This window comes from Melospiza melodia, chromosome 5 (assembly GCF_035770615.1).
Source record: "Melospiza melodia melodia isolate bMelMel2 chromosome 5, bMelMel2.pri, whole genome shotgun sequence".
Taxonomy (NCBI): domain Eukaryota; kingdom Metazoa; phylum Chordata; class Aves; order Passeriformes; family Passerellidae; genus Melospiza; species Melospiza melodia.
Window position 1 is genome coordinate 90,997,505 of NC_086198.1, and position 22,783 is coordinate 91,020,287.

At 54.9% G+C, this 22,783-nt stretch overlaps 1 protein-coding gene across 2 annotated transcripts; it reads right to left on the reverse strand.

The window, feature by feature from the left end:
- Positions 1-2,740: 2,740 nt before the first annotated feature.
- Positions 2,741-16,701, reverse strand: PAIP2B (poly(A) binding protein interacting protein 2B). 2 transcript variants are annotated; one of them, XM_063157820.1, is made up of 4 exons: positions 16,651-16,701; positions 11,149-11,308; positions 9,026-9,154; positions 2,741-5,466 (listed from the first exon to the last, which is right to left on the reverse strand). In XM_063157820.1, exons 2-4 carry the CDS (start codon positions 11,296-11,298, stop codon positions 5,410-5,412), a joined length of 336 nt encoding a protein of 111 aa, XP_063013890.1. In that variant the 5' UTR covers positions 11,299-11,308; positions 16,651-16,701; the 3' UTR covers positions 2,741-5,409. The 2 variants fall into 2 exon arrangements, with proteins under 2 accessions (XP_063013890.1, XP_063013889.1); XM_063157819.1 differs by having other exon boundaries at positions 9,026-9,202.
- Positions 16,702-22,783: the final 6,082 nt, after the last annotated feature.

A 22,783-nucleotide genomic window follows, 5' to 3' on the forward strand; every position in this document is an offset into this window, starting at 1 on the left:
TGGGGCGGGAATGGGGTGGGGGAGTGGGAGTGTGGGAACGGGAATGGGGATGGAGAATGGGGCGGGAATGGGGACTGGGAGGTGGGAATGGGGGTTGGGAGGTGGGAATGGGGTGGGAATGACAATGTGGACGGGGATGGGGTGGGAATGGGGTAGGGGAGTGGGAATGGGGATGGGGATGTGAGAGATGGAATGGGGTGGGAATGGGGGACAGGGTGGGAATAAGATGGGGGAGTGGGGATGGGATGGGATGGGATGGGATGGGATGGGATGGGATGGGATGGGATGGGATGGGATGGGATGGGATGGGATGGGATGGGAATGGGGATGGGAATGGGGATGGGATGGAGGAGTGGGGGAGTGGGGATGGGATGGGGAGGTGGGAGAGGGAATGGGGTGGGAATGGGGGAAAAGGAATGGGGATGGGGGAATGGGGATGGGAATGGGATGGGGAGGTGGGGATGGGAATGGAGATGGAAATGGAAATGGGAGAGAGGGAATGGCGATGGGGCAGTGGGGATGGGACTAGGATGGCGAGGTGGGAATGGGAATGGGGTGATAATGAGAGTAGGATTGGGGATGGGAATGGGGCGGGAATGGGGATTCGGAGTGGGAATGGGAGAGTGGGAATGGGGTGGGATGGGACCAGGAGTGAGGGGATGGAGCAGGATGGGAATGGGGCAGGATGGGGGATGGGAATGTGGGAATGGGGCAGGACAAGGGATGGCACGGGCTAAGGGGGTGGGAATAGGGATGAGACTGGGGATGGGAATGGGGATGGGATTGGGGATGGGAATGCGAACAGGACTGGGAAAGGGAATGGGAATGGGAATGGGAATGGGGATGGGAATGGGATTGGGGATGGGGATGGGGATGGGGATGGGAATGGGATTGGGGATGGGAATGGGATTGGGGTGCTGAGCCTGAATGGGATTGGGGTGCTGAGCCTGCCAGCACAGGCAGGGAGGGCTCTGCATCCAAGGAAAAGCAGGAAGGAGGAAATCCCAAAGATTGGGATCATCCACGACCTGGGAATGGACGTGGAGCTGCCGGAGCAGCTTTTGGGGGAATTCCCGCTTGAAAGGGGAAACAAAAAAAAGGGGGAAAAAAAAAATCCCTTTTGGGAATCAGAAGTGCCCAGAAAGGCCAAAGTGCTGGAAAATCCTCTGGGAGCTTTTCCAGGAGGGGAATTCCCAAGCAGAGCCAGCACGGGCTCCAGACTGGGAATGACTGGGATCACTGGGGCGGCCAAAGCCGCTCATGGAGACCCCGCAGCTTCCCAAGGAAAACTCCGGCCCCGCTCCCTTCCAAAAAAAGTTTATTTGGGATTCACCTCGTCCGAAATTTACAGCGTTGGGGGGGTGGTGGGGGAAAAGGAGGGATTTGGGGGAGAAATCCAAGGAAAACCGGGAGAAAGAGGAGGGGAAAAGGTGGGATGGCTCCGGGGGATGGATCCCGGCCTGCCCGGCCCAAATGGGGTTCGTGGGGTTTCCATGGGGGCTGGGAGCAGCGGGAATGCCGGGAATTCCCTGAGCTCAGCCCTGCTCACGCTCCGGCGGCCCCCATCCCGCTGATCCACGGGGATTTTCACGGATGAGCAGCGGGAATGGCGCTGGGGCTGCTGCTCTCCCGGGGCTCCCCAGCCCAGCAGATCCCAATTCCCCTGGAAAAGGGTTTGGAGCCTTTGGAATGCGCCTGGTTCGGGATTCCCAAGCCCAAAAAGGTCCCGTTTTCCAGGGAGAGGGGTTTGTAACCCTGGGAGGCTCCTGCTTTCCCTGGACAGGGATTCCCAATCCCAAAAATATCCTGATTTCGTTGGACAGGGATTCCCAATCCCAAGGAATTCCCGATTTCCCTGAACAGAGATTCCCAATCCAAATGAGCTTCTGATTTCCTTAGATAGGAATTCCTGACCTTGGGAAGCTCCCACTTTTCCTGGAGAGGGATTCCCAATCCCAAAAAGTTCCTGATTTCCCTGGACAGGGATTCCCAATCCAAATGAGCTTCTGATTTCCTTAGATAGGAATTCCTGACCTTGGGAAGCTCCCACTTTTCCTGGATAGAGATTCCCAATCCCAAAGAGTTCCTGATTTCCTTGGATGAGGATTCCCAACCCCAACGAGCTCCTCCTTTTCCTCTGTAGGGATTTGCAATCCCAAAACATCCCCGATTTCTCTGGACAGGGATTCCCAATCCCAAAGAGTTCCTGATTTCCCTGACAGGGATTCCCAATTCCAGGAAGTTCCTGGTTTCCCTGGATAGGGTTTCTGACCTTGGGAAGTTCCTGATTTCCTTGGACAGGAATTTCCAATCCCAAAAATATCCCGACTTCCTTGGATAGGGATTTCTGACCCTGGCAAGCTCCTGCTCTTCTTGGACAGGGATTTCCAATCCCAAAAATTTCCTGATTTCCTTGGATAGAGATTCCCAATCCCAAAGAGTTCCTGATTTCCCTGGACAGGGATTTCTGACCCTGAGGAGCTCCTGATTTCCCTGAACAGGGATTCCCGGTCCCAAAAAGTTCCTGATTTCTCCAGACAGGGATTCCCAATCCCAAGGAATTCCCGATTTCCCTGAACAGGGATTCCCAATCTTAGACAGGAATTCCTGACCTTGGGAAGCTCCCACTTTTCCTGGAGAGGGATTTCCAATCCCAAAAACTTCCTGATTTCCTTGGACAGAGATTCCCAATCCCAAAGAGTTCCTGATTTCCCTGGACAGGGATTTCTGACCCTGAGGAGCTCCTGATTTCCTTGGACAGGGATTCCCAATCCCAAGGATCTCCTGCTTTCCTTGGATTTCTGAGCCTTTCAGAACTTTGGGATTGGCCGGGATTTAAGGAGCTGCAGCTCCCACGGATGGAGAAGGAAATTCCCAGGATCAAATTCCGATGGAGACACGGATCCCACCCCAGGATCCTTGGAAAAGGGATCAGCACCAGGACATTCCCACCACATCCCAAAATCCCCCTCATCCCAACCCTCTCTTTTCTCAGGAATTCAGTTTTCCTTGGATTTTTCACCCGTGAGGAATTGGGGGCTGTAGTGTTGGATGAGCTGAGGAATTCCATGAGGGGAAGAGGAGTTTGGGGAAATCCAGGTTTCCCTAAAAACCTCTGGGATTGATTGGCAGGATCCCCCTGCTCAGCTTCCATAGGGAGGAATTTCGGGATTGCACCTCGGAACCCTTCACTTCCAGCAGGGAAAATCCCACTCCGGAAAAATCAGGGAAAATCCCATTCTGGAAAAATCAGGGAAAATCCCATTCTGGAAAAATCAGGGAAAATTCCATTCCAGAATAATCAGGGAAAATCACATTCCAGAAAAATCAGGGAAAATCCCATTCCAGAATAATCAGGGAAAATTCCATTCTGGGAAAAAAAAAAAAAAAAAAAAACGGGAAAATCCCATTCTGGAAAAAATCAGGGAAAATCCCATTCCAGAAAGATCAGGGAAAATCCCATTCCGGAAAAATCAGGGGAAATCCCATTCCAGAAAAATCAGGGGAAATCCCATTCCAGAAAGATCAGGGAAAATCGCATTCTGGAAAAAATCAGGGAAAATCCCATTCTGGAAAAAATCAAAGAAAATTCCATTCCAGAATAATCAGGGGAAATCCCATTCCAGAATAATCAGGGAAAATCCCATTCCAGAATAATCAGGGAAAATCCCATTCCGGAAAAAATCAGGGAAAATTCCACTCCAGAAAAATCAGGGGAAATTCCATTCTGGAAAAATCAGGGGAAATCCCATTCTGGGAAAACATCAGGGGAAATCCCACTCTGGAAAAATCAGGGAAAATTGCATTCCAGAAAAATCAGGGGAAAATCCCATTCTGGAAAAATCAGGGAAAATTCCATTCCAGAATAATCAGGGAAAATCCCACTCTGGAAAAATCAGGGAAAATTCCATTCTGGAAAAAAATCAGGGAAAATTCCACTCCAGAAAAATCAGGGAAAATTCCATTCTGGAAAAAATCAGGGAAAATTCCACTCCAGAAAAATCAGGGAAAATCCCATTCCAGAAAAATCAGGGGAAATTCCATTCTGGAAAAATCAGGGGAAATCATATTCTGGAAAAAATCAGGGAAAATTCCATTCTGGAAAAATCAGGGAAAATCATATTCCAAAAGACCAGGGAAAATCCAGCGCAGCTCCCAATCCTAAATCCTCTGGAAGCAGGAAAACCTGATTTTCCCATTACTGATTTCCCATTATTTTTCCATGATTTTCCCATTATTGATTTCCCATTATTGATTTCCCATTATTTTCCCATTATTGATTTCCCATTATTTTCCCACAATTTTTCCATGCTTTCCATGGGATTTTTTTTCCATGATATTTCCCAAGATTTTTCCATTATTTTGCTGGGATTTTCCATTATTTTTCCCAAGATTTTTTCCATTATTTCCCCATTATTGATTTCCCATGATTTTCTCATTATTTTTCCATTAATTTTCCCAAGATTTTTCCCATGATTTTCCTGTGATTTTCCCGTGATTTTTCCATGATTTTTCAATTATTTTTCCAGAGATTTTTCCATTGTTTTGCTGTGATTTTCCCGTGATTTTTCCATGATTTTTCCATTATTTTCCCATTATTTTCCCCCAAGATCTTCCATGATTTTCCTGTGATTTTTCCATGATTTTTCCATAATTTTCCTGTCATTTTCCCATGATTTTTGCCAAGATTTTCCCATGATTTTTGCCAAGATTTTCCCCATTATTTTTCCCAAGATTTTTCCATGATCTTTCCATTATTTTTCCCAAGATTTTTCCATGATTTTCCATTATTTTTCCCAAGATTTTCCCATGATTTTCCTGTGATTTTCCCATGCTTTTCTTGTGATTTTCCCATGATTTTCCATTATTTTTCCCAAGATTTTCCTGCGATTCTCCCATTATTTTCCTGTGCTTTTTCCATGATCTTTCCGTTATTTTTCCCAAGATTTTCCCATTATTTTCCTGTGATTTTTTTCCATGATTTTCATGTGATTTTCCATTATTTTTCCCAAGATTTTTCCATGATTTTCCCATGATTTTCCATTATTTTTCCCAAGATTTTCCTGTGATTTTCCCCTTAATTTTCGCATTCTTTTCCCATGATTCTCCTGTCATTTCCCCAAGATTTTTTCCATGACATTCCCGTGATTTTTCCCATGATTTTTCCCCCAAGATTTTCCCGCTGGCGGGGGTCACCGCAAATCCCAGGAAGCCAAAAACTGCCAAGAAAAAGTGAGGAAAAGCCAGGAAAAAAAAGCAAAAAAACAAAAAAAAAATTCGGGAAAAGCAGAAGTACTTGGAGCCGGAGCAGATCCCGGTGCCGGAGCCGCTCCGGGCTCTTCCCATGTCCCAACTTTTCCCTGGAGCAGGGATTCAGTCTCTGGCCAGGCCATTCCCGAATTTCCGAGGTCAGTATTTCACTCCGGGAACGAATTCCTTGGCGTCTGGATTCAAGTTGCTTTTGCTCTTGGGGAAAAAAAGAAAAAAAAAAAGGGAATGGGATTGGTCGTTGTTGGGAATTCCGGGGATTTTGGGATGGGTTGGGTTTGGGAGATCTGGGGGTTCTGCGGGATGGTGTGGAGAGAGGATTTGTGGAGTTGTGGAATGGTTTGGGTGGGGAGGGATCCTTGAATCCTATCCTTAAATTCCATCCTTAAATCCCATCCCTAAATCCCATCCAATCCCATCCCAACCCCATTCCAATCCCATCCCTAAATCCCATCCAATCCCATCCCAACCCCATTCCAATCCCATCCCTAAATCCCATCAAATCCCATTCCAATCCCATTCCAATCCCATTCCAATCCCATCCCTAAATCCCATCAAATCCCATCCCAATCCCATCCCAACCCCATCCCTAAATCCCATCAAATCCCATCCCAACCCCATTCCAATCCCATCAAATCCCATCAAATCCCATTCCAATCCCATCCCTAAATCCCATCCAATCCCATCCCAACCCCATTCCAATCCCATCCCTAAATCCCATCCAATCCCATCCAATCCCATCCAATCCCATCCAATCCCATCCCTAAATCCCATCCAATCCCATCCCAACCCCATTCCAATCCCATCCCTAAATCCCATCCAATCCAAATATTCCAGGTGGATCCAATCTGGCCTCGGACACTTCCAGGGATTCAGGGGCCATTCCAGGGAGAGGACAATTTTAAGGATGGGACAATTCCAGGGACAGAATTCCAAGGAATGGACAATTCCATGGATGGGACAATTTCAAGCATGGGAGAATTCCAGGGATAGGAGAATTCCAAGGATGAGACAATTCCAAGGATGGGACAATGTCAAGCATGGGAGAATTCCAGGGATGGAATTCCAAGGATGAGACAATTGCAAGGACAGGATAATTCCAGGGATTGGACAATTTTAAGGATGGGAGAATTCCAGAGGCAGGAGAATTCCAAGGAGGGGCCAATTCCAGGGATGGGCCAATTCCTGTGAAGAAATTCCAGGGATGGGAAAATTCCAGGGACGGAATTCCAGGGATAGGAGAATTCCAAGGATGGGACAATTCCATAGATGGGACAATTTTAAGGATGGGACAATTCCGGGGACAGAATTCCAAGGAATGGACAATTCCATAGATGGGACAATTTCAAGCATGGGAGAATTCCAGGGATGGAATTCCAAGGATGAGACAATTCCAAGGATGGGACAATTCCATAGATGGGACAATTTTAAGGATGGGACGATTCCAGGGATAGAATTCCAAGGATGGCACAATTCCAGGGATGGCAAAACTCCAGGGATGGGAGAATCCCACGGATGGAACAATTCCTGGCATTGGACAATTCCGTGGCTGGGACTATTTCAGGGGTAGAATTCCAGGGATGGGAGAATTCCAAGGATGGGAGCATTGCAAGGACAGGACAATTCCTGTGACAAAATTCCAGGGATTGGACAATTCCAGGGATGGAACAATTCCAAGGATTGGACAATTTTAAGGATGGGTCAATTCCAAGGATGGGCTGATCCCTGGGATGACACAATTCCAGGGACAGAATTCCAGGGACGGGACAATCCCAGGGTCGGGACAATTTTAAGGATGGGGCAATTCCAGGCATTGGAGAATTCCAGGAACAGAATCCAAGGGGTAGGAAAATTCCAGGGATGGGACAATCCCAGAGATGGGACAATCCCAGGGATGGGACAATTCCATGGAGGGGACAGTTCCAGGGACAGAATTCCAAGGATGGGCCAATCCCAGGGATGGGACAATTCCAAGACTGGGGCAATTCCAAGGATTGGTCAATTCCAGGGGTAGGAGAATTCCAGGCATTGGACAATCCCATGGATGGGACGATTTTTAAGGATGGGACAATTCCAGGGATGGGAGCATTCCAGGGATGGGACAATTCCTGTGACAAAATTCCAGGGATGGGGCAATTCCAGGCATCGGACAACTCCAGGAACAGAATCCAAGGGGTAGGAAAATTCCAAGGATGGGACAATCCCAGAGATGGGACAATTCCATGGAGGGGACAGTTCCAGGAACAGAATCCCAGGGATGGGAGAATTCCAAGGATGGGACAATCTCAGGGATGGGACAATTTAAGGGACAGAAGAATTCCAGGGATGAGACAATCCCAGAGATGGGACAATTCCAAGGACAGAATTCCAGGGATGGGAGAATTCCCAGACTGGGACAATTCCAAGGATGGGACAATTTTAAGGATGGGACAATTCCAGGGACGGGACAATTCCAAGGATGGGACAATTTTAAGGATGGGACAATTCCAAGGGGGGATCCCAGGGGAAGAATTTCAGGAATGGGCCAATTCCAAGGATTGGTCAATTCCAGGGATGGGAGAATTCCAGGCATTGGACAATCCCATGGACGGGACGATTCCAGGGGTAGAATTCCAGGGATGGGAGAATCCCAAGGATGGGGCAATCCCAGGGCTGTGCCAATCCCAGGAATGTGCCAATCCCATGGCCGTGCCAATCCCAGGGAATGTGCCAATCCCGGGGCTGTGCCAATCCCAGGGAATGTGCCAATCCCAGGAATGTGCCAATCCCAGGACTGTGCCAATCCCAGGAATGTGCCAATCCCAGGGCCGTGCCAATCCCAGGAATGTTCCAATCTCAGGCCTGTTCCAATCCCAGGGCTGTGCCAATCCCAGGGAATGTTCAAATTCCAGGAATGTGCCAATCCCGGGAATGTGCCGCTCCTGCTCACCAGGATGTCGTCCGTGCCGTGCCCGTCGCCCACAGCCAATCCCAGGGATAGGAGAATTCCAGGCATTGGACAATGCCATGGATGGGACAATTCCAGGGATTGGATAATTCCAAGACTGGGACAATTCCAGGGATAGGAGAATTCCAGGCACAGAATCCCAGGGATGGGAGAATTCCAGGCATTGGACAATCCCATGGACGGGACAATTCCAGGGGTAGAATTCCAGGGATGGGAGAATCCCAAGGATGGGGCAATCCCAGGGCTGTGCCAATCCCAGGAATGTGCCAATCCCAGGAATGTGCCAATCCCAAGGCCGTGCCAATCCCAGGAATGTGCCAATCCCATGGCCGTGCCAATCCCAGGAATGTGCCAATCCCAGGGCCGTGTCAATCCCAGGAATGTTCCAATCCCAAAGCTGTGCCAATCCCGGGGCTGTGCCAATCCCACGGAATGTTCAAATTCCAGGAATGTGCCAATCCCAGGAATGTGCCAATCCCAGGGACGTGCCGCTCCTGCTCACCAGGATGTCGTCCGTGCCGTGCCCGTCACCCACAGCCAATCCCAGGGATAGGAGGATTCCAGGCATTGGACAATCCCATGGACGGGACGATTTTTAAGGATGGGCCAATCCCAGGGATGGGACAATTTAAGGGACAGAAGAATTTCAGGAATGTGCCAATCCCAGGAATGTGCCAATCCCAGGGCCGTGCCAATCCCAGGAATGTGCCAATCCCAGGAATGTGCCAATCCCAGGGCTGTGCCAATCCCGGGGCTGTGGCAATCCCAGGGCCGTGCCAACCCCGGGGCCGTGCCCATGCCGGGGCTCACCAGGATGTCGTCGGTGCCGTGGCCGTCGCCCAGGCCCAGCCCGTGCAGCTGCTGCTGGAGCTGCGCCATTCCCTGCGGCAGATCCCGCGCCGGGATGAACCACTCCTGCTCCTCCTCCTCCAGCATCTCCTGGAAGCAGCGATCCAGGAATTCCTGCTCCTGCAGCTCCTCCTCCACCTGCCCAGGCACAGCCCGAGGGAAGGAATCCCCAAGGGGTTTTCCACGGGAAGAGCTCATGGAAAATCCCTCGGAGCTCGTGGAATTCTTGAGGGAAAGCCCTCAGAGATCCTTCCTGTCCCCGAGCATCCGTTAAATCCCAGCGGGAATGGGGATTCCGGCTCTTTTCCAGGAGTAATTTCAGGAGTATTCCCAATTGGGAATCTCTGGGAATTCCTGGATGTGGGAATTCTCTGGGAATCACCCCCAGGCTGAAATCCAAACCCCAAGAATTCCCAAATGTGGAAATATCTAGGAATCACACCCAGGCTGAACCGAAATCCCAAGAATTCCTGGATGTGGAATGCTCTGGGAATTCCTGGATGTGGAATTCTCTGGGAATTCCTGGATGTGGAATTCTCTGGGAATTCCTGGATGTGGAATTCTCTGGGAATCACAACCCCCCCCCCCCAGGCGGAAATCTGCCCCGTTCCCAAATCCTGAGAGTTCCACAAGGTGGGAATGTCTGGGAATCATCCCCAGGCCGAACCCAAATCCCGAGAATTCCTGGATGTGGAATGCTCTGGGAATTCCTGGATGTGGAATGCTCTGGGAATTCCTGGATGTGGGAATTCTCTGGGAATTCCTGGATGTGGAATTCTCTGGGAATTCCTGGATGTGGGAATTCTCTGGGAATCACCCCCAGGCTGAAATCCACCCCGTTCCCAAATCCCAACAATTCCCAAATGTAGGAATCTCTGGGAATCAATCCCAGGCTAAAATCCACCCTGAATCCGGAGAATTCCTGGATGTGGGAATGTCTGGGAATCACCCCCAGGCCGAACCCAAATCCCGAGAATTCCTGGATGTGGAATGCTCCGGGAATTCCTGGATATGGAATTCTCTGGAAATTCCTGGATGTGGAATTCTCTGGGAACCATTCCCAGGCTGCAATCTGCCCCATTCCCAAATCCCAACAATTCCCAAATGCAGGAATGTCTGGGAATCACCCCCAGGCTGAAATCTGCCCTGAATCCCAAGAATTCCCAAATGTGGGAATCTCTGGGAATCACCCCAGGCTGAAATCCAAATCCCAAGAGTTCCTGGATGTGGGAATTCTCTGGGAATCACTCCCAAGCTAAAATCCACCTTGGAGAATTCCTGGATTTGGGAATTAATCCCTGGCTGAAATCTAAATCCCAAGAATTCCCAAATGTGGGAATCATCTCTGGGAAATCGCCTTAGGCTGAAATCCAAATCCCAGGAATTCTTGGATGTGGGAATCTCTGGGAATCACTCCCAATCTGAACCCTAATCCCGAAAATTCCCAAATGTGGGAACCTCTGGGAATCACCCCAGGCTGAAATCCAAATCCCAGGAATTCCTGGATGTGGAATTCTCTGGGAATCACCCCAGGCTGCAATCCAAATCCCAGGAATTCCTGGATGTGGGAATCTCTGGGAATCAATCCCAGGATGAAATCTGCTCTGAATCTCACGAACTCTTGGATGTGGAATTCTCTGGGAATCACCCCCAGGCTGTTCCCAGACCCCAGGAATTCCCAACTTTGGGAATCACCCCCAGGCTGCTCCCAGACCCCAGGAATTCCTGGATGTGGAATTCTCTGGGAATCACCCCAGGCTGTTCCCAGACCCCAGGAATTCCCAGCTTTGGGAATCACCCCCAGGCTTTTCCTAAATCCCAGCAATTCCTGGATGTGGAATTCTCTGGGAATCAATCCTGGGATGAAATCTGCTCTGAATCTCACAAACTCTTGGATGAGGAATTCTCTGGGAATCACCCCAGGCTGTTCCCAGAATTCCTGGATGTGGAATCCTGGAATTCCTGGATGTGGAATTCTCTGGGAATCACCCCAGGCTGCTCCCAGACCCCGGGAATTCCCAACTTTGGGAATCACCCCCAGGCTGCTCCCAGACCCCGGGAATTCCCAGCTGTGGGAATCTCACCTGCCGGTTGAAGTCCTCCTCGTTCTCCATCCACATGTACTCGGCGAAGGGGTTGCTCTCCGTCTCCTCGTGCCCGTTCCCGGCTTTGGGATCCTCCTTGGACTTGGGGCTGGAGGCCGTGCTGCTGCCGGCCAGCTCGGAGCCATTCATCCTTGGGACTCTGGGAATGCGGGATTCGGGAGTGAGGCAGCGGCTGCAGCTCCCACAGCCAGCCCTGATCCCACGGGATCCCATCCTGGAGCCTCTTTTGGGATTTTAAACATTCCCTGGGGTTTTTCCCTTCTCCAGGGGAACATTCCCAGCTCTGCCAGAGCAAAAGAGCTCCACAATCCTGGAATGGTTTGGGTTGGAAAAGACCTTAAATCCCATCCAGTCCCACCCCATCCATGGGCAGGGACACCTCCCACTGTCCCAGGTGGATCCAGCCTGGCCTTGGATTAATTAATTCCAGGGATCCAGGGGCAGCCACAGCAAATCTGGCAATTCCATTCCAGCCAGCAATTCCCTGCCAAGATCCCAGCCCAATCTCCCCTTTCCCAGTGGGAGCCATTCCCTGGCTCCTGTCCCTGCAGGCCTTGTCCCCAGTCCCTCTCCAGCTCTCCTGGAGCCCCTGCAGGGACTCTGAGCATTCCCTGGAGTTTTCCCTTCTCCAGCGGAACATTCCCAGAGCAGAGGGGCTCCACAATCCTGGAATGGTTTGGGTTGGAAAAGACCTTAAATCCCAAAAATTCCCACCCCATCCATGGGCAGGGACACCTCCCACTGTCCCAGGTGGATCCAGCCTGGCCTTGGGCACTGCCAGGGATCCAGGGGCAGCCACAGCAAATCTGGCAATTCCAGCCCAGCCCCTGCCCACCCTTCCAGCCAGCAATTCCTTGCCAAGATCCCAGCCCAATCTCCCCTTTCCCAGTGGGAGCCATTCCCTGGCTCCTGTCCCTCCATCCCTTATCCCCTGTTTTATAATCCCTGATCCCCAAACATTCCTTTTTTCCATTTTCCCCCTCTTTTTTCCTCCCATTTTCTCCTTTTTTTTCTCTTTTTTTTCCCCTCCCCCCCTCTCCTGGAGCCCCTGCAGGCACTCTCAGCATTCCCTGGATTTTTCCCTTCTCCAGATGAACATTCCCAGCTCTGCCAGCCTGGCTGGGTGCATCCCCATGGCACAGGAAGGGTTAACCAGCAGAATTTTCCTTCCCTGGGGGGAAAATCCAACAGGAGCAGCAATTCCAGCCGGGAATTCCACAGGGAATTCATCCCTGGCTCTGCTCCCCGGCCCCATTCCCTCTGGGAAAGCGGGAAGGGAAGCCCAGCTGGGATTTGGGATTTCTGATCCCTTTTCCCACCAGAACCATCCCACAATTCCGGGATTCCACTTCCCAAAAATCCCAAAATCCCAGCGGAACAGGCGGGACCGGGAACACGGCAGATCCTGGGATGGGGAGCTGGAAATTGGGAATTGTCCTGGGATTCCAAAGCTGGAATTGTCCTGGGATTCCCAAACTGGAATTCTCCTGGGATTGCAGAGTTGGAATTCTCCCAGGATTCCAAAGCTGGAATTGTCCTGGGATTCCAGATCTGGAATCGTCCTGGGATTTCAGAGCTAGATTTCTCCCAGGATTCCCAAACTGGAATTCTCCCGAGATTCCAAAGTTTGAATTTTCCTGACATTCCCAAACCGGAATTCCTCCAGGATTCCAAATTTGGAATTCTCCAGGAATTCCAGAGCTGCAATTTCCCAGGATTTTAGAGCTGGAATTCTCACAGGATTCCAAAACTGGAATTTTCCTGGGATTCCAAAACTGGAATTCTCACAGGATTCCAAAACTGGAATTCTCCTGGGACTCTGGAGCTGGAATTCTCCCGAGATTTCACAGCTGGAATTGTCCAGGGATTCCAGAGTTGGAATTCTCCTGGGATTCCACAGCTGGAATTTTCTTGGGATTCCAAAATTTTAATTCTCACAGGATTCCGGAGCTGGAATTCTCCTGGGAATTTGGAGCTGGAATTCTCCAGGATTCCAAAATGAGAATTCTTCTGGGATTCCAAAGCTGGAATTCTCCCAAGACTCTGGAGCTGGAATTCTCCAAAAATGCAATTCTCCAGGATTTCAGAGTTGGAATTTTCCTGGGATTCCAAAATTGGAATTTTCCTGGGATTCCACAGCTGGAATTTTCCCAGGATTCCAAAATTGGAATTTTCCTGGGATTCCAAAGCTGGAATTCTCTAGGGATTGGGATCTGCAATTCTCCCTGGATTCCAGAGTTGGAATTCTCCAAAGTTGGAATTCTCCCAGAATTTTGGAGTTGGAATTCTCCTGGGACTCCAGAGATGGAATTTTCCCAGGAATCCACAGCTGGAATTCTCCCAGGATTCCAAAGCTGGAATTGTCCTGGGATTTCAGAGCTGGAATTCTCCCAGGATTCCCAAACTGGAATTTTCCTGGCATTCCAAAAGTGGAATTGTCCCAGGATCTTAGAGCTGGAATTCTCCAGGGATTCCAAAGCTGGAATTCTCCCAGGATTTCAGAGCTGGAATTCTTCCAGGACTCCATAATTGGAATTCTCCCAGGATTCCAAAGCTGGAAATCTCCTGGGGTTTCAGAGCTGGAATTGTCCCAAGATTTCAGAGCTGGAATTTTCCCAGCATTCCCAACCTGGAATTCTCCTGGGACTCCAAAGCTGGACTTTTCCTGGGATTCCCAAACCAGAATTCTTCCAGGATTCCAAAATTGGAATTCTCCCAGGATTTCAAAACTGGAATTCTCCCAGGATTTCAAAACTGGAATTCTCCCAGGATTTCAGAGCTGGAATTCTTGCAGGACTCCGAAGCTGGAATTCTTACGGGATTTCAGAGCTGGAATTCTCCCAGGACTCCATAATTGGAATTCTCCCAGGATTCCAAAGCTGGAAATCTGGGGGTTTCAGAGCTGGAATTCTGGGATTCCACAGCTGGAATTCCCCCAGGAACAGTGACAGCTCCGGGATTGTCCCGCCCCGTTGGGAATGGCTGAGCCCTGGGGGTTTCCATCATTCCCAAAATTCCCTGGGAAGGGAAAAATCCCAATTCCCTCCTTCCCTGTGGAGTGAGAGGAGCCCTGGGTCGGGATGGGAATCTGGGAGGGTTCCCAAAGGGTTAAATCTGCATGGAACTGGGAAAGGAGCCGGGCTGGCAGAGCTGGGAATGCTCCCCTGGAGAAGGGAAAATTCCAGGGAATTCTCTGAGGGCCTGACGGGGCTCCGGGAGAGCTGGAGAGGGAAAAACGGGGGGGAAAAACAGGAAAAAATTGAGGAAAAAGGGGAGAAAAAATGGGGGGAAAAGGGGAAAAATGGGGGGAAATGGGAGGAAAAAAATGGGGGGGAAAAAAGGGGGAAAATGGGAAAAGGAATGTTTGGGTTTCAGGGATCAGAGATTATTTTAGAAAGGGGACAAGGCCTGCAGGGACAGGAGCCAGGGAATGGCTCCCACTGGGAAAGGGGGGATTGGGCTGGGATTCCCGGCTGGGATGGAATTCCCAGGGAATTCCTGGATGCCAAGGCCGGGCTGGATCCACCTGGGATGGTGGAAAACATCCCCGGATGGGATTCAAGGTTTTTCCAACCCCAAACCACTCCAGGATTCCATGAAAAGCCCCAAATTGCCCAGACGTGGATGTTTGCAGGATAACGCCCCAAATCCCAAAGTTTTTATCCCGAAATTCCCATGGAGTGTGGGAAAGCCTTTCCCAAATCCTGGATTTGGGATGCTGGGCACCCAACGTGGCATGGCTTGGGAAAGATCCCAAAAATCCCAGGAATGTCCCAAATCCCGGTGGGAGGGGGAATCTGGGGGCAGAGACCTCCCCTAAATGTGAGAGTGGTACAGGCTGGGGGATCCATTGGGAATCGGGGCTGCCTGAGCCTGTGGATTGGGATTGGGATGGGGATGGGATTGGGATTGGGATTGGGATTGGGAATGGGAATGGGATTGGGAATGGAAAAGGGAACGGGAATGGGGAATGGGATTGGGATTGGGAATGGAAAAGGGAACGGGATTGGGATGGGAATGGGAATGGGATTGGGAATGGAAAAGGGAACAGGGATTGGGAATGGGAATGGGATTGGGAACAGGAATAGGGAATGGGATTGGGATGGGATTGGGATTGGGAATGGGATTGGGAATGGGGAATGGGATTGGGATGGGATTGGGAATGGAAAAGGGAACAGGAATGGGAGTGGGATTGGGATTGGGAATGAGATTGGGAATGGAAAAGGGAACAGGAATGAGGAATGGGATTGGGATTGGGATTGGGATGGGATTGGGATGGGATTGGGAATGGAAAAGGGAACAGGGATGGGATTGGGATTGGGATCGGGATTGGGAATGGGATTGGGAAAAGGGAACGGGAATGGGATTGGGATGAGATTAGGAATAGGAATGGGAACAGGGATGGGACTGGGATGGGAATGGGAATGGAAAAGGGAACAGGAATGGGGAATGGGAATGGGGAATGGGAATGGGTCTGGAATGGGATTAGGAATAGGAATGAGGACAGGGATGGGATTGGGATTGGGATGGGAATGGAAAAGGGAATGGGATTGGATTGGGATGGGAATGGGAAAGGGAATGGGACTGGATTGGGATGGGAATGGGAACCAAGATGGGATTGAGAATGAGAATGGGTATGGGATGGAAATAGAATGGGAATGGGAATGGGATTGGGATGGGAACAGGATTTGGAATGGGAATGGGAACCGAGATGGGATTGGGATGGGAATGGAGAAGGGAACGGGAAAGGGAACAGGATTGGGAACAGGATAGGAATGGGATTGGGAATGGGAGGGGGATTGGGAATGAGATGGGAGTGGGACAGGATTGGGATGGGAATGGGGATGGGATTGGAATTGGAATTGGATGGGAATGGGGATGGGATTGGAATTGGAATGGAAAAGGGAACGGGAATTGGGATTAGGAATGGGAATGGAAAAAGGGAATGGGAATGGGATTGGAATGGAAAAGGAAACGGGAATGGGATTGGGATGGGAATAGGAATGGGACGGCAATAGGACTGGGAATTGGAACGAGACTGGGATGGGAATGGGAACAGGATTAGGAAAGGGAATGGGAACGGGGATGGGAATGGGAACGGGATTAGGAAAGGGAATGGGAACGGGGATGGGAATGGGAACAGGAATGGGAATGGGAACGGGGACGTGGTTGGGAATGGGACGGGGATGGGAACGGGAACAGGATTGGGAATGGGAACGGGTTGCGGGAGCCGATCCCGGCCCACAGCGGGCGCCCTCCGTTGCTCTCGGGAACGCCGCGGTGCCGCTCCCGGGGGTGCCGCGCCAGGAGCCCCCGGAGCCCGCGGGACAGCGGGGCCTGCTCGGGCCCGGGCCCGGAGCCCCCCTGGCCCCGCCGGTGCCGCGCCCCCCGCGTGCCCCCGGTGCCCCCGGTGCCCCCCGCGCCGTCCCCCCCGCCGGGCCCGGGCCGCGTCCGGAGCCGCCCCCGGGTCCCCCCCGGTACCTCGGGCCCGGCCGGTGCCGCTCCGCGCCCTCCGCCGCCGCCACGCCCCGCCCCTCCCGCCGCCGCCACGCCCACCCCTCCCATTGGCCGGCCCCGCCGCGTGGCCCCGCCTTCCAGCGCTCTGGTTGGACGGCGCGGATATAAAGCGCGTTGCTATTGCGCCGCGGAGTTGTCAATCATGCGGTTAACCCCACCCACCGAGCGGGTCTCCGGATTGGCTGATGCCGGCGGCTCTGATTGGCTGAGCGCACGCGTCGCCCACGTGGGGCAGACAGGCAGCGCGCGGGGGGCGGGGCCACGCGCGATGTAAATAACACCGAACGCCCCGCCCCCGCGGCTGGAGGATGATTGACAGGCGCTTCGCCCAATGGGGAGAGGCGTTACAAATCTACCCCGCCGCCAGCCCGCGGTGGTAGAATCACGCTGATTGGCTGGAACATGTAAACACAGGGAGGGGGCGGGGCGGTCACGTGGCTTGCGCGTGGCTTGGGGGGGGGGGCAATTTTGGGGACGGGGGGAGGGGACAGGAGGGGACAGCGAGGTGTGACCCCGACAGCGCTGGGGACACCGGGAGTGATGGGGAGCGCAAGGGGGGACACAGCCCTGCACCCCGAAATGGGGGAGCGCAAGGGGGGACCCGGCCCTGAACCCCAAATTGGGGGAGCACAAGGGGGGACCCGGCCTGAACCCCAAAATGGGGGAGCGCAAGGGGGGACCCGGCCTGCACCCCAAAATGGGGGAGAACAAGGGGGGACCCGGCCTGAACCCCAAAATGGGGAGCACAATGGGGGACACAGCCCTGCACCCCAAAATAGGGGAGCACAATGGGGGACACAGCCCTGCACCCCGAAATGGGGGCGCACAAGGGGGGACACAGCCCTGCACCCCAAAATGGGGGAGCACAAGGGGGGACACAGCCCTGCACCCCGAAATGGGGGAGCACAATGGGGGACACAGCCCTGCACCCCAAAATGGGGACACTGGGAGGGGGTGACGGGCCATGAACCCCAAACTGGGGACACGCATGGGGACCCGGCCCTGCACCCCCAAACTGGGGGAGCACAGGAGGGGAACCGGCCCCGGTCCTGCTCCCCAAATCGGGGACACCAGTGGGGGGGGATCCAACCCTGCACCCCCAAACTGGGCTCGGGAACGGGGGGCTTTACCCAGCCCTGCACCCCCAGTTTGGGGTCAGGATCAGGGGGGGTTTACCCAGGTCTGCACCCCCAAACTGGGGTCAGGAACGGGGGGGCTTTACCCAGCCCTGCACCCCCAGTTTGGGGTCAGGAACAGGGGGGGTTTACCCAGGTCTGCACCCCCAAATTGGGGTCAGAAATGGGGCGGATCCAGCCCCGCACCCCCAAATTTGAGCCACGGACGGGGGGGATCCAGCTTGGCAGTTTTGGGGTCAGGAACGGGGGTTTTATCCATCCCCGCACCCCCAAATTGGGGTCAGGAACGGGGGTTTTACCCAGCCCTACACCCCCAAATTGGGGTCAGAAATAGGGGGAGCCCCAGTTTTGGGGTCAGGAACGTGGGATTTTACCCCCCAATTTTGGGGTCACCGCCATGGGGGTTCCCCCATCCCCACACCCCAATATCAAGAAGCGCGGCCGTGGGAGAGACCCCAAATTTTGGGATCCCCCCCATCCGGCCCTGAACCCCGCAATGCGGAGCGCCCCAAAACGGGGTGGGGGGGGGGGGGGGTCCCGGTTGTGCCCCCGCACTTTTGGGGTCACGGGGGGGGATTCCCCCATGCCCGCACCCCAATAACGCTCAGACCCATTTTGGGGGGGTCCCGTGCCCGAAGCCCCCCCTGTTCCTCCAGCGCCGCCTCCCAAACGATCCCAAAGGAAATCCCAAATATCCCGGCTGTGCCCCCGCACTTTTGGGGTCACTTTTGGGGTCATTTTTGGGGTCACCTTTAGGGAATTCCCGCATGCCCGCACCCCAATAACGCTCAGACCCATTTTGGGGGGTCCTGTGCTCGGGATTCCCCCCACACCGGCGGTTCCAGCGCCGCCTCCCCGCCGTGACGATCCCAAAGGAAATCCCAAAGAAAATCCCAAATATCCCGATCCTGATTGTGCCCCCGCACTTTTGGGGTCACTTTTGCGGTCACTTTTGGGGAATTCCCGCATCCCCGCACCCCAATAACGCTCAGACCCATTTTGGGGGGTTCCCATCCCCGCACCCCCCCCGGCGGTTCCAGGCCCCTCCCAGCCGTGACGATCCCGAAGTCGCAAAGTCGATCCCAAAGATCCCGATCCTGATTGTGCACCCGCACTTTTAGGGTAATTTTTGGGGTTACTTTTGGGGAATTCCCGCATCCCCGCACCCCAATAACGCTCAGACCCATTTTGGGGGGGGTCCCGTGCCCGAAGCCCCCCCTGTTCCTCCAGCGCCGCCTCCCAAACGATCCCAAAGGAAATCCCAAATATCCCGGTTGTGCACCCGCACTTTTGGGGTCACTTTTGGGGTCACTTTTGGGGAATTCCCGCATGCCCGCACCCCAATAACGCTCAGACCCATTTTTGGGGGATCCCGAGCTCGGTCCCCCCCGGCGGTTCCGGGCCCCTCCCCGCCGTGACGATCCCGAAGTCGCAAAGTCGATCCCAAAGATCCCGATCCCGGTTGTGCACCCGCACTTTTAGGGTAATTTTTGGGGTTACTTTTGGGGAATTCCCGCATCCCCTCACCCCAATAACGCCCAGACCCATTTTGGGGGGTTCCCATCCCGCACCCCCGTTCCCCCCCCCCCCCCCCGGAGGTTCCAGGGCCCCTCCCCGCCGTGACGATCCCAAAGCCGATCCCAAAGGAAACCCCAAAGCCGATCCCGATCCCAGCCCGCGATGCCGGCGGGCGGCGGCGCCTCCTCCGCGCCCCCCCAAAACCATCGGGGTCCCCCCCCGAACCCCCCGGACCCCCCGGACCCCCTCGGACGGTGAGTGCCCCCCCCCCCCAACCCTCCATGGGGGTCCCCAAAATCCCCCCGCGAGGTTTGGGGCGCGTTTGGGGTCTCCCCTTCCCTCTCTCCCTTTGGGGGGACGCAGCCGCGCAGCCCCGGGTTTGGGGGGACACCCCCGGGTTTGGGGGCACACCCCCGGGAGCTCCCCCAGGGCAGAAAAGGGGACCCGAAATGTCCCCGCACCCCTCGGTGTGACCCCCAAACCGTTCCCTGCTCCGGGATGGGGTTTTTGGGGTGCAGGGAGCAGTTTTGGGGTCACCTGGGGGATCCCTGGACATTCCATGGGCAGTTTTGGGGTCCGCGGGCACTTTTGGGGTGCAGGGAGCGGTTTTGGGGTCTCCGTGTCCTGGAAGATTCCCGGGAAGCTCCGTGGGCACTTTTGGGGGGACACCAGAAAAGGGGGACCCGAAATGTCCCCCCCCCCACCCCTCGGCGTGACCCCAAAACCGTTCCCTGCTCCGGGATGGGAATTTTGGGGTGCGTGGGCAGTTTTGGGGTGCAGGGAGCAGTTTTGGGGTCACCTGGGGGATCCCCTGGAGGATTCATGCTCAGTTTGGGGGACCCCAGAAAAGGGGGACCCAAAATGTCCCCGCACCCCTCGGTGTGACCCCAAACCCGTTCCCTGCTCCGGGATGGGGTTTTTGGGGTGCAGGGAGCGGTTTTGGGGTGCATGGGCAGTTTTGGGGTCTCCGTGTCCTGGGGGATTCCCTGGAGGCTCCATGGGCAGTTTTGGGGTGCACGGAGCACTTTTGGGGTCTCCTGGGGGATTCCCCCCTCGGTGTGACCCCAAACCCATTCCCCGCTCCGGACGGGGTTTTTGGGGTGCAGGGAGCGGTTTTGGGGTCACCTGAAGGATTCCCTGGAGGATTCATGCTCAGTTTGGGGGGACACCAGAAAAGGGGGACCCAAAATGTCCCCGCACCCCTCGGCGTGACCCCAAAACCGTTCCCTGCTCCGGGATGGGGTTTTTGGGGTGCAGGGAGCGGTTTTGGGGTCCCCAGGTGCAGTTTGGGGTCCCCAGGTGCAGTTTTGGGGTCCCTGGGCAGTTTTGGGGTTCCTGGGCAGTTTTGGGTCCCCAGGTGCAGTTTTGGGGTCCCTGGCAGTTTTGGGGTCCCCAGGTGCAGTTTTGGGGTCCCTGGGCTGTTTTGGGGTCCCCCAGGGCGCTCCTGGCCGGGCCCCCCCCGATCCTTTGGGGTTTGTCCCTCCCCAGGCGCGGGGTCCTGCCCTGACCTGGCCGGTGTCCCCAATGTCCCCAATGTCCCCCCCAATGTCCCCAGTGTCCCCAATGTCCCCAATGTCCCCCCAATGTCCCCAATGTCCCCAGTGTCCCCAATGTCCCCAGTGTCCCCAATGTCCCCAATGTCCCCAATGTCCCCCCCAATGTCCCCAATGTCCCCAATGTCCCCAATGTCCCCAATGTCCCCAGTGTCCCCAATGTCCCCAATGTCCCCAATGTCCCCCCCAATGTCCCCAGTGTCCCCAATGTCCCCAATGTCCCCAGTGTCCCCCCAATGTCCCCAGTGTCCCCGCAGTGTCCCCAGTGTCCCCCCAATGTCCCCAATGTCCCCCGCAGTGTCCCCCCCAATGTCCTCAGTGTCTCCAATGTCCCCCCCAGTGTCCCCAGTTTGGGATGGCTGTCCCCAGTGTCCCCAATGTCCCCAGTGTTCCCAGTGTCCTCAGTGTCCCCAATTTGGGGTGGGCTGTCCCCAATGTCCCCCGTCTCCCCAATGTCCCCAGTGTCCCCTCCAGTGTCCCCAGTGTCCCCAATGTCCCCCCCAATGTCCCCCCAGTGTCCCCCCCAGTGTCCCCAGTTTGGGGTGGGCTGTCCCCAATGTCCCAAATGTCCCCCCCAATGTCCCCCCCAGTGTCCCCCCCCAATGTCCCCAGTGTCCCCAGTTTGGGGTGGGCTGTCCCCAGTGTCCCCAATGTTCCCAGTGTCCCCCCCAGTGTCCCCCGTGTCCCCAGCGGGACGGGGACAATCCCCCGGCGCTCGGGACACAGCGGCGCTGGCTGCAGGGCGGTGTCCCCAAACGCGTCCCGAGGCCACCGCGAGGGCCACCAGAGCCGTTTGTGTCCCGCGGCGGGCGCTGGTCCCGGCTCGGTGCCACCCACAGGGGACAAACACCGCGAGGTGTCCCCAGGGAGCGGGAGGTGACAATCCCCGCGCTCGTGTCGCCGTCAGCAGCTCGGGCCACCCGCAAGGCGACACTCGGGGACAAGTATGACAAGTGTCCTCCCCCGGGCGGCTCCTTGTATGGCTGGGGACAGCGGGGTCGCCGGACGGGACAGAAATAGCGCGGGGGAGGGGACAAGGGGGTGGCACCGCGGGGGTGGCACCGCGGGGGTGGCACTGGGGGTGGCACCTTGGGGACAGATGGCCTGGGGGGTCTGGGGTGGCGGTGTCGCAAAGGCAGGCGGGGTTTGTGGGCGGGAGGGGACACAAGGGACACAGGGGACAGGGGGGACACAGGGGACGGGGGGGACAGAGGGGACAGTGGGGACAGTGGGGACAGTGGGGACAGGGGGACAGAGGGGACAGGGGGGACAGTGGGGACAGAGGGGACAGAGGGGACAGGGGGGACAGAGGGGACAGAGGGACAGGGGGGACAGAGGGGACAGAGGGACAGAGGGACAGAGGGACAGAGGGACAGGGGGGACAGGAGAGCCCCGCAAGGTCACCGAGGGCCACCGAGCGGGGCCGGGAGTGTCACCGACCCGGGCACGCGGGCGGCGATGACAGCAATGTCACAGCGGCTGGGGGGGCAGCGACACCGGGGCACGGCCAGGGGACAGCGACAGCGACAGCGACAGCGGCTGGGGCTGGCTGTCACCAACAGCGACACGGGGCTGGCTGTCCCCTGTCCCCAACAGTGACACGGGGCTGGCTGTCACCTGCCAGCAAACAGTGACACAGGGCTGGCTGTCCCCACTGTGTCCCCAAACAGTGACACGGGGCTGGCTGTCCCTGTGCTGTCACCAACAGGGACACGGGGCTGGCTGTCCCCTGTCCCCAACAGTGACACGGGGCTGGCTGTCCCCTGTCCTGTCCCCTGTCCCCAACAGTGACACAGGGCTGGCTGTCACCAAACAGTGACACAGGGCTGGCTGTCCCCTGTCCTGTCCCCAGCAGTGACACGGGGCTGGCTGTCCCTGTCCCCAAACAAT

Coding starts and splice junctions, on each gene's coding strand:
- PAIP2B (XM_063157819.1), bottom strand. CDS start 11,298: ATGAATGGCTCCGAGCTGGCCGGCAGCAGCACGGCCTCCAGCCCCAAG. Junction 9,203..11,148: donor AGGAGGACTTCAACCGGCAG/GTGAGATTCCCA, acceptor GTGCCTGGGCAG/GTGGAGGAGGAGCTGCAGGA. Junction 5,467..9,025: donor ACGGCACCGACGACATCCTG/GTGAGCCCCGGC, acceptor TTTTTCCCCAAG/AGCAAAAGCAACTTGAATCC.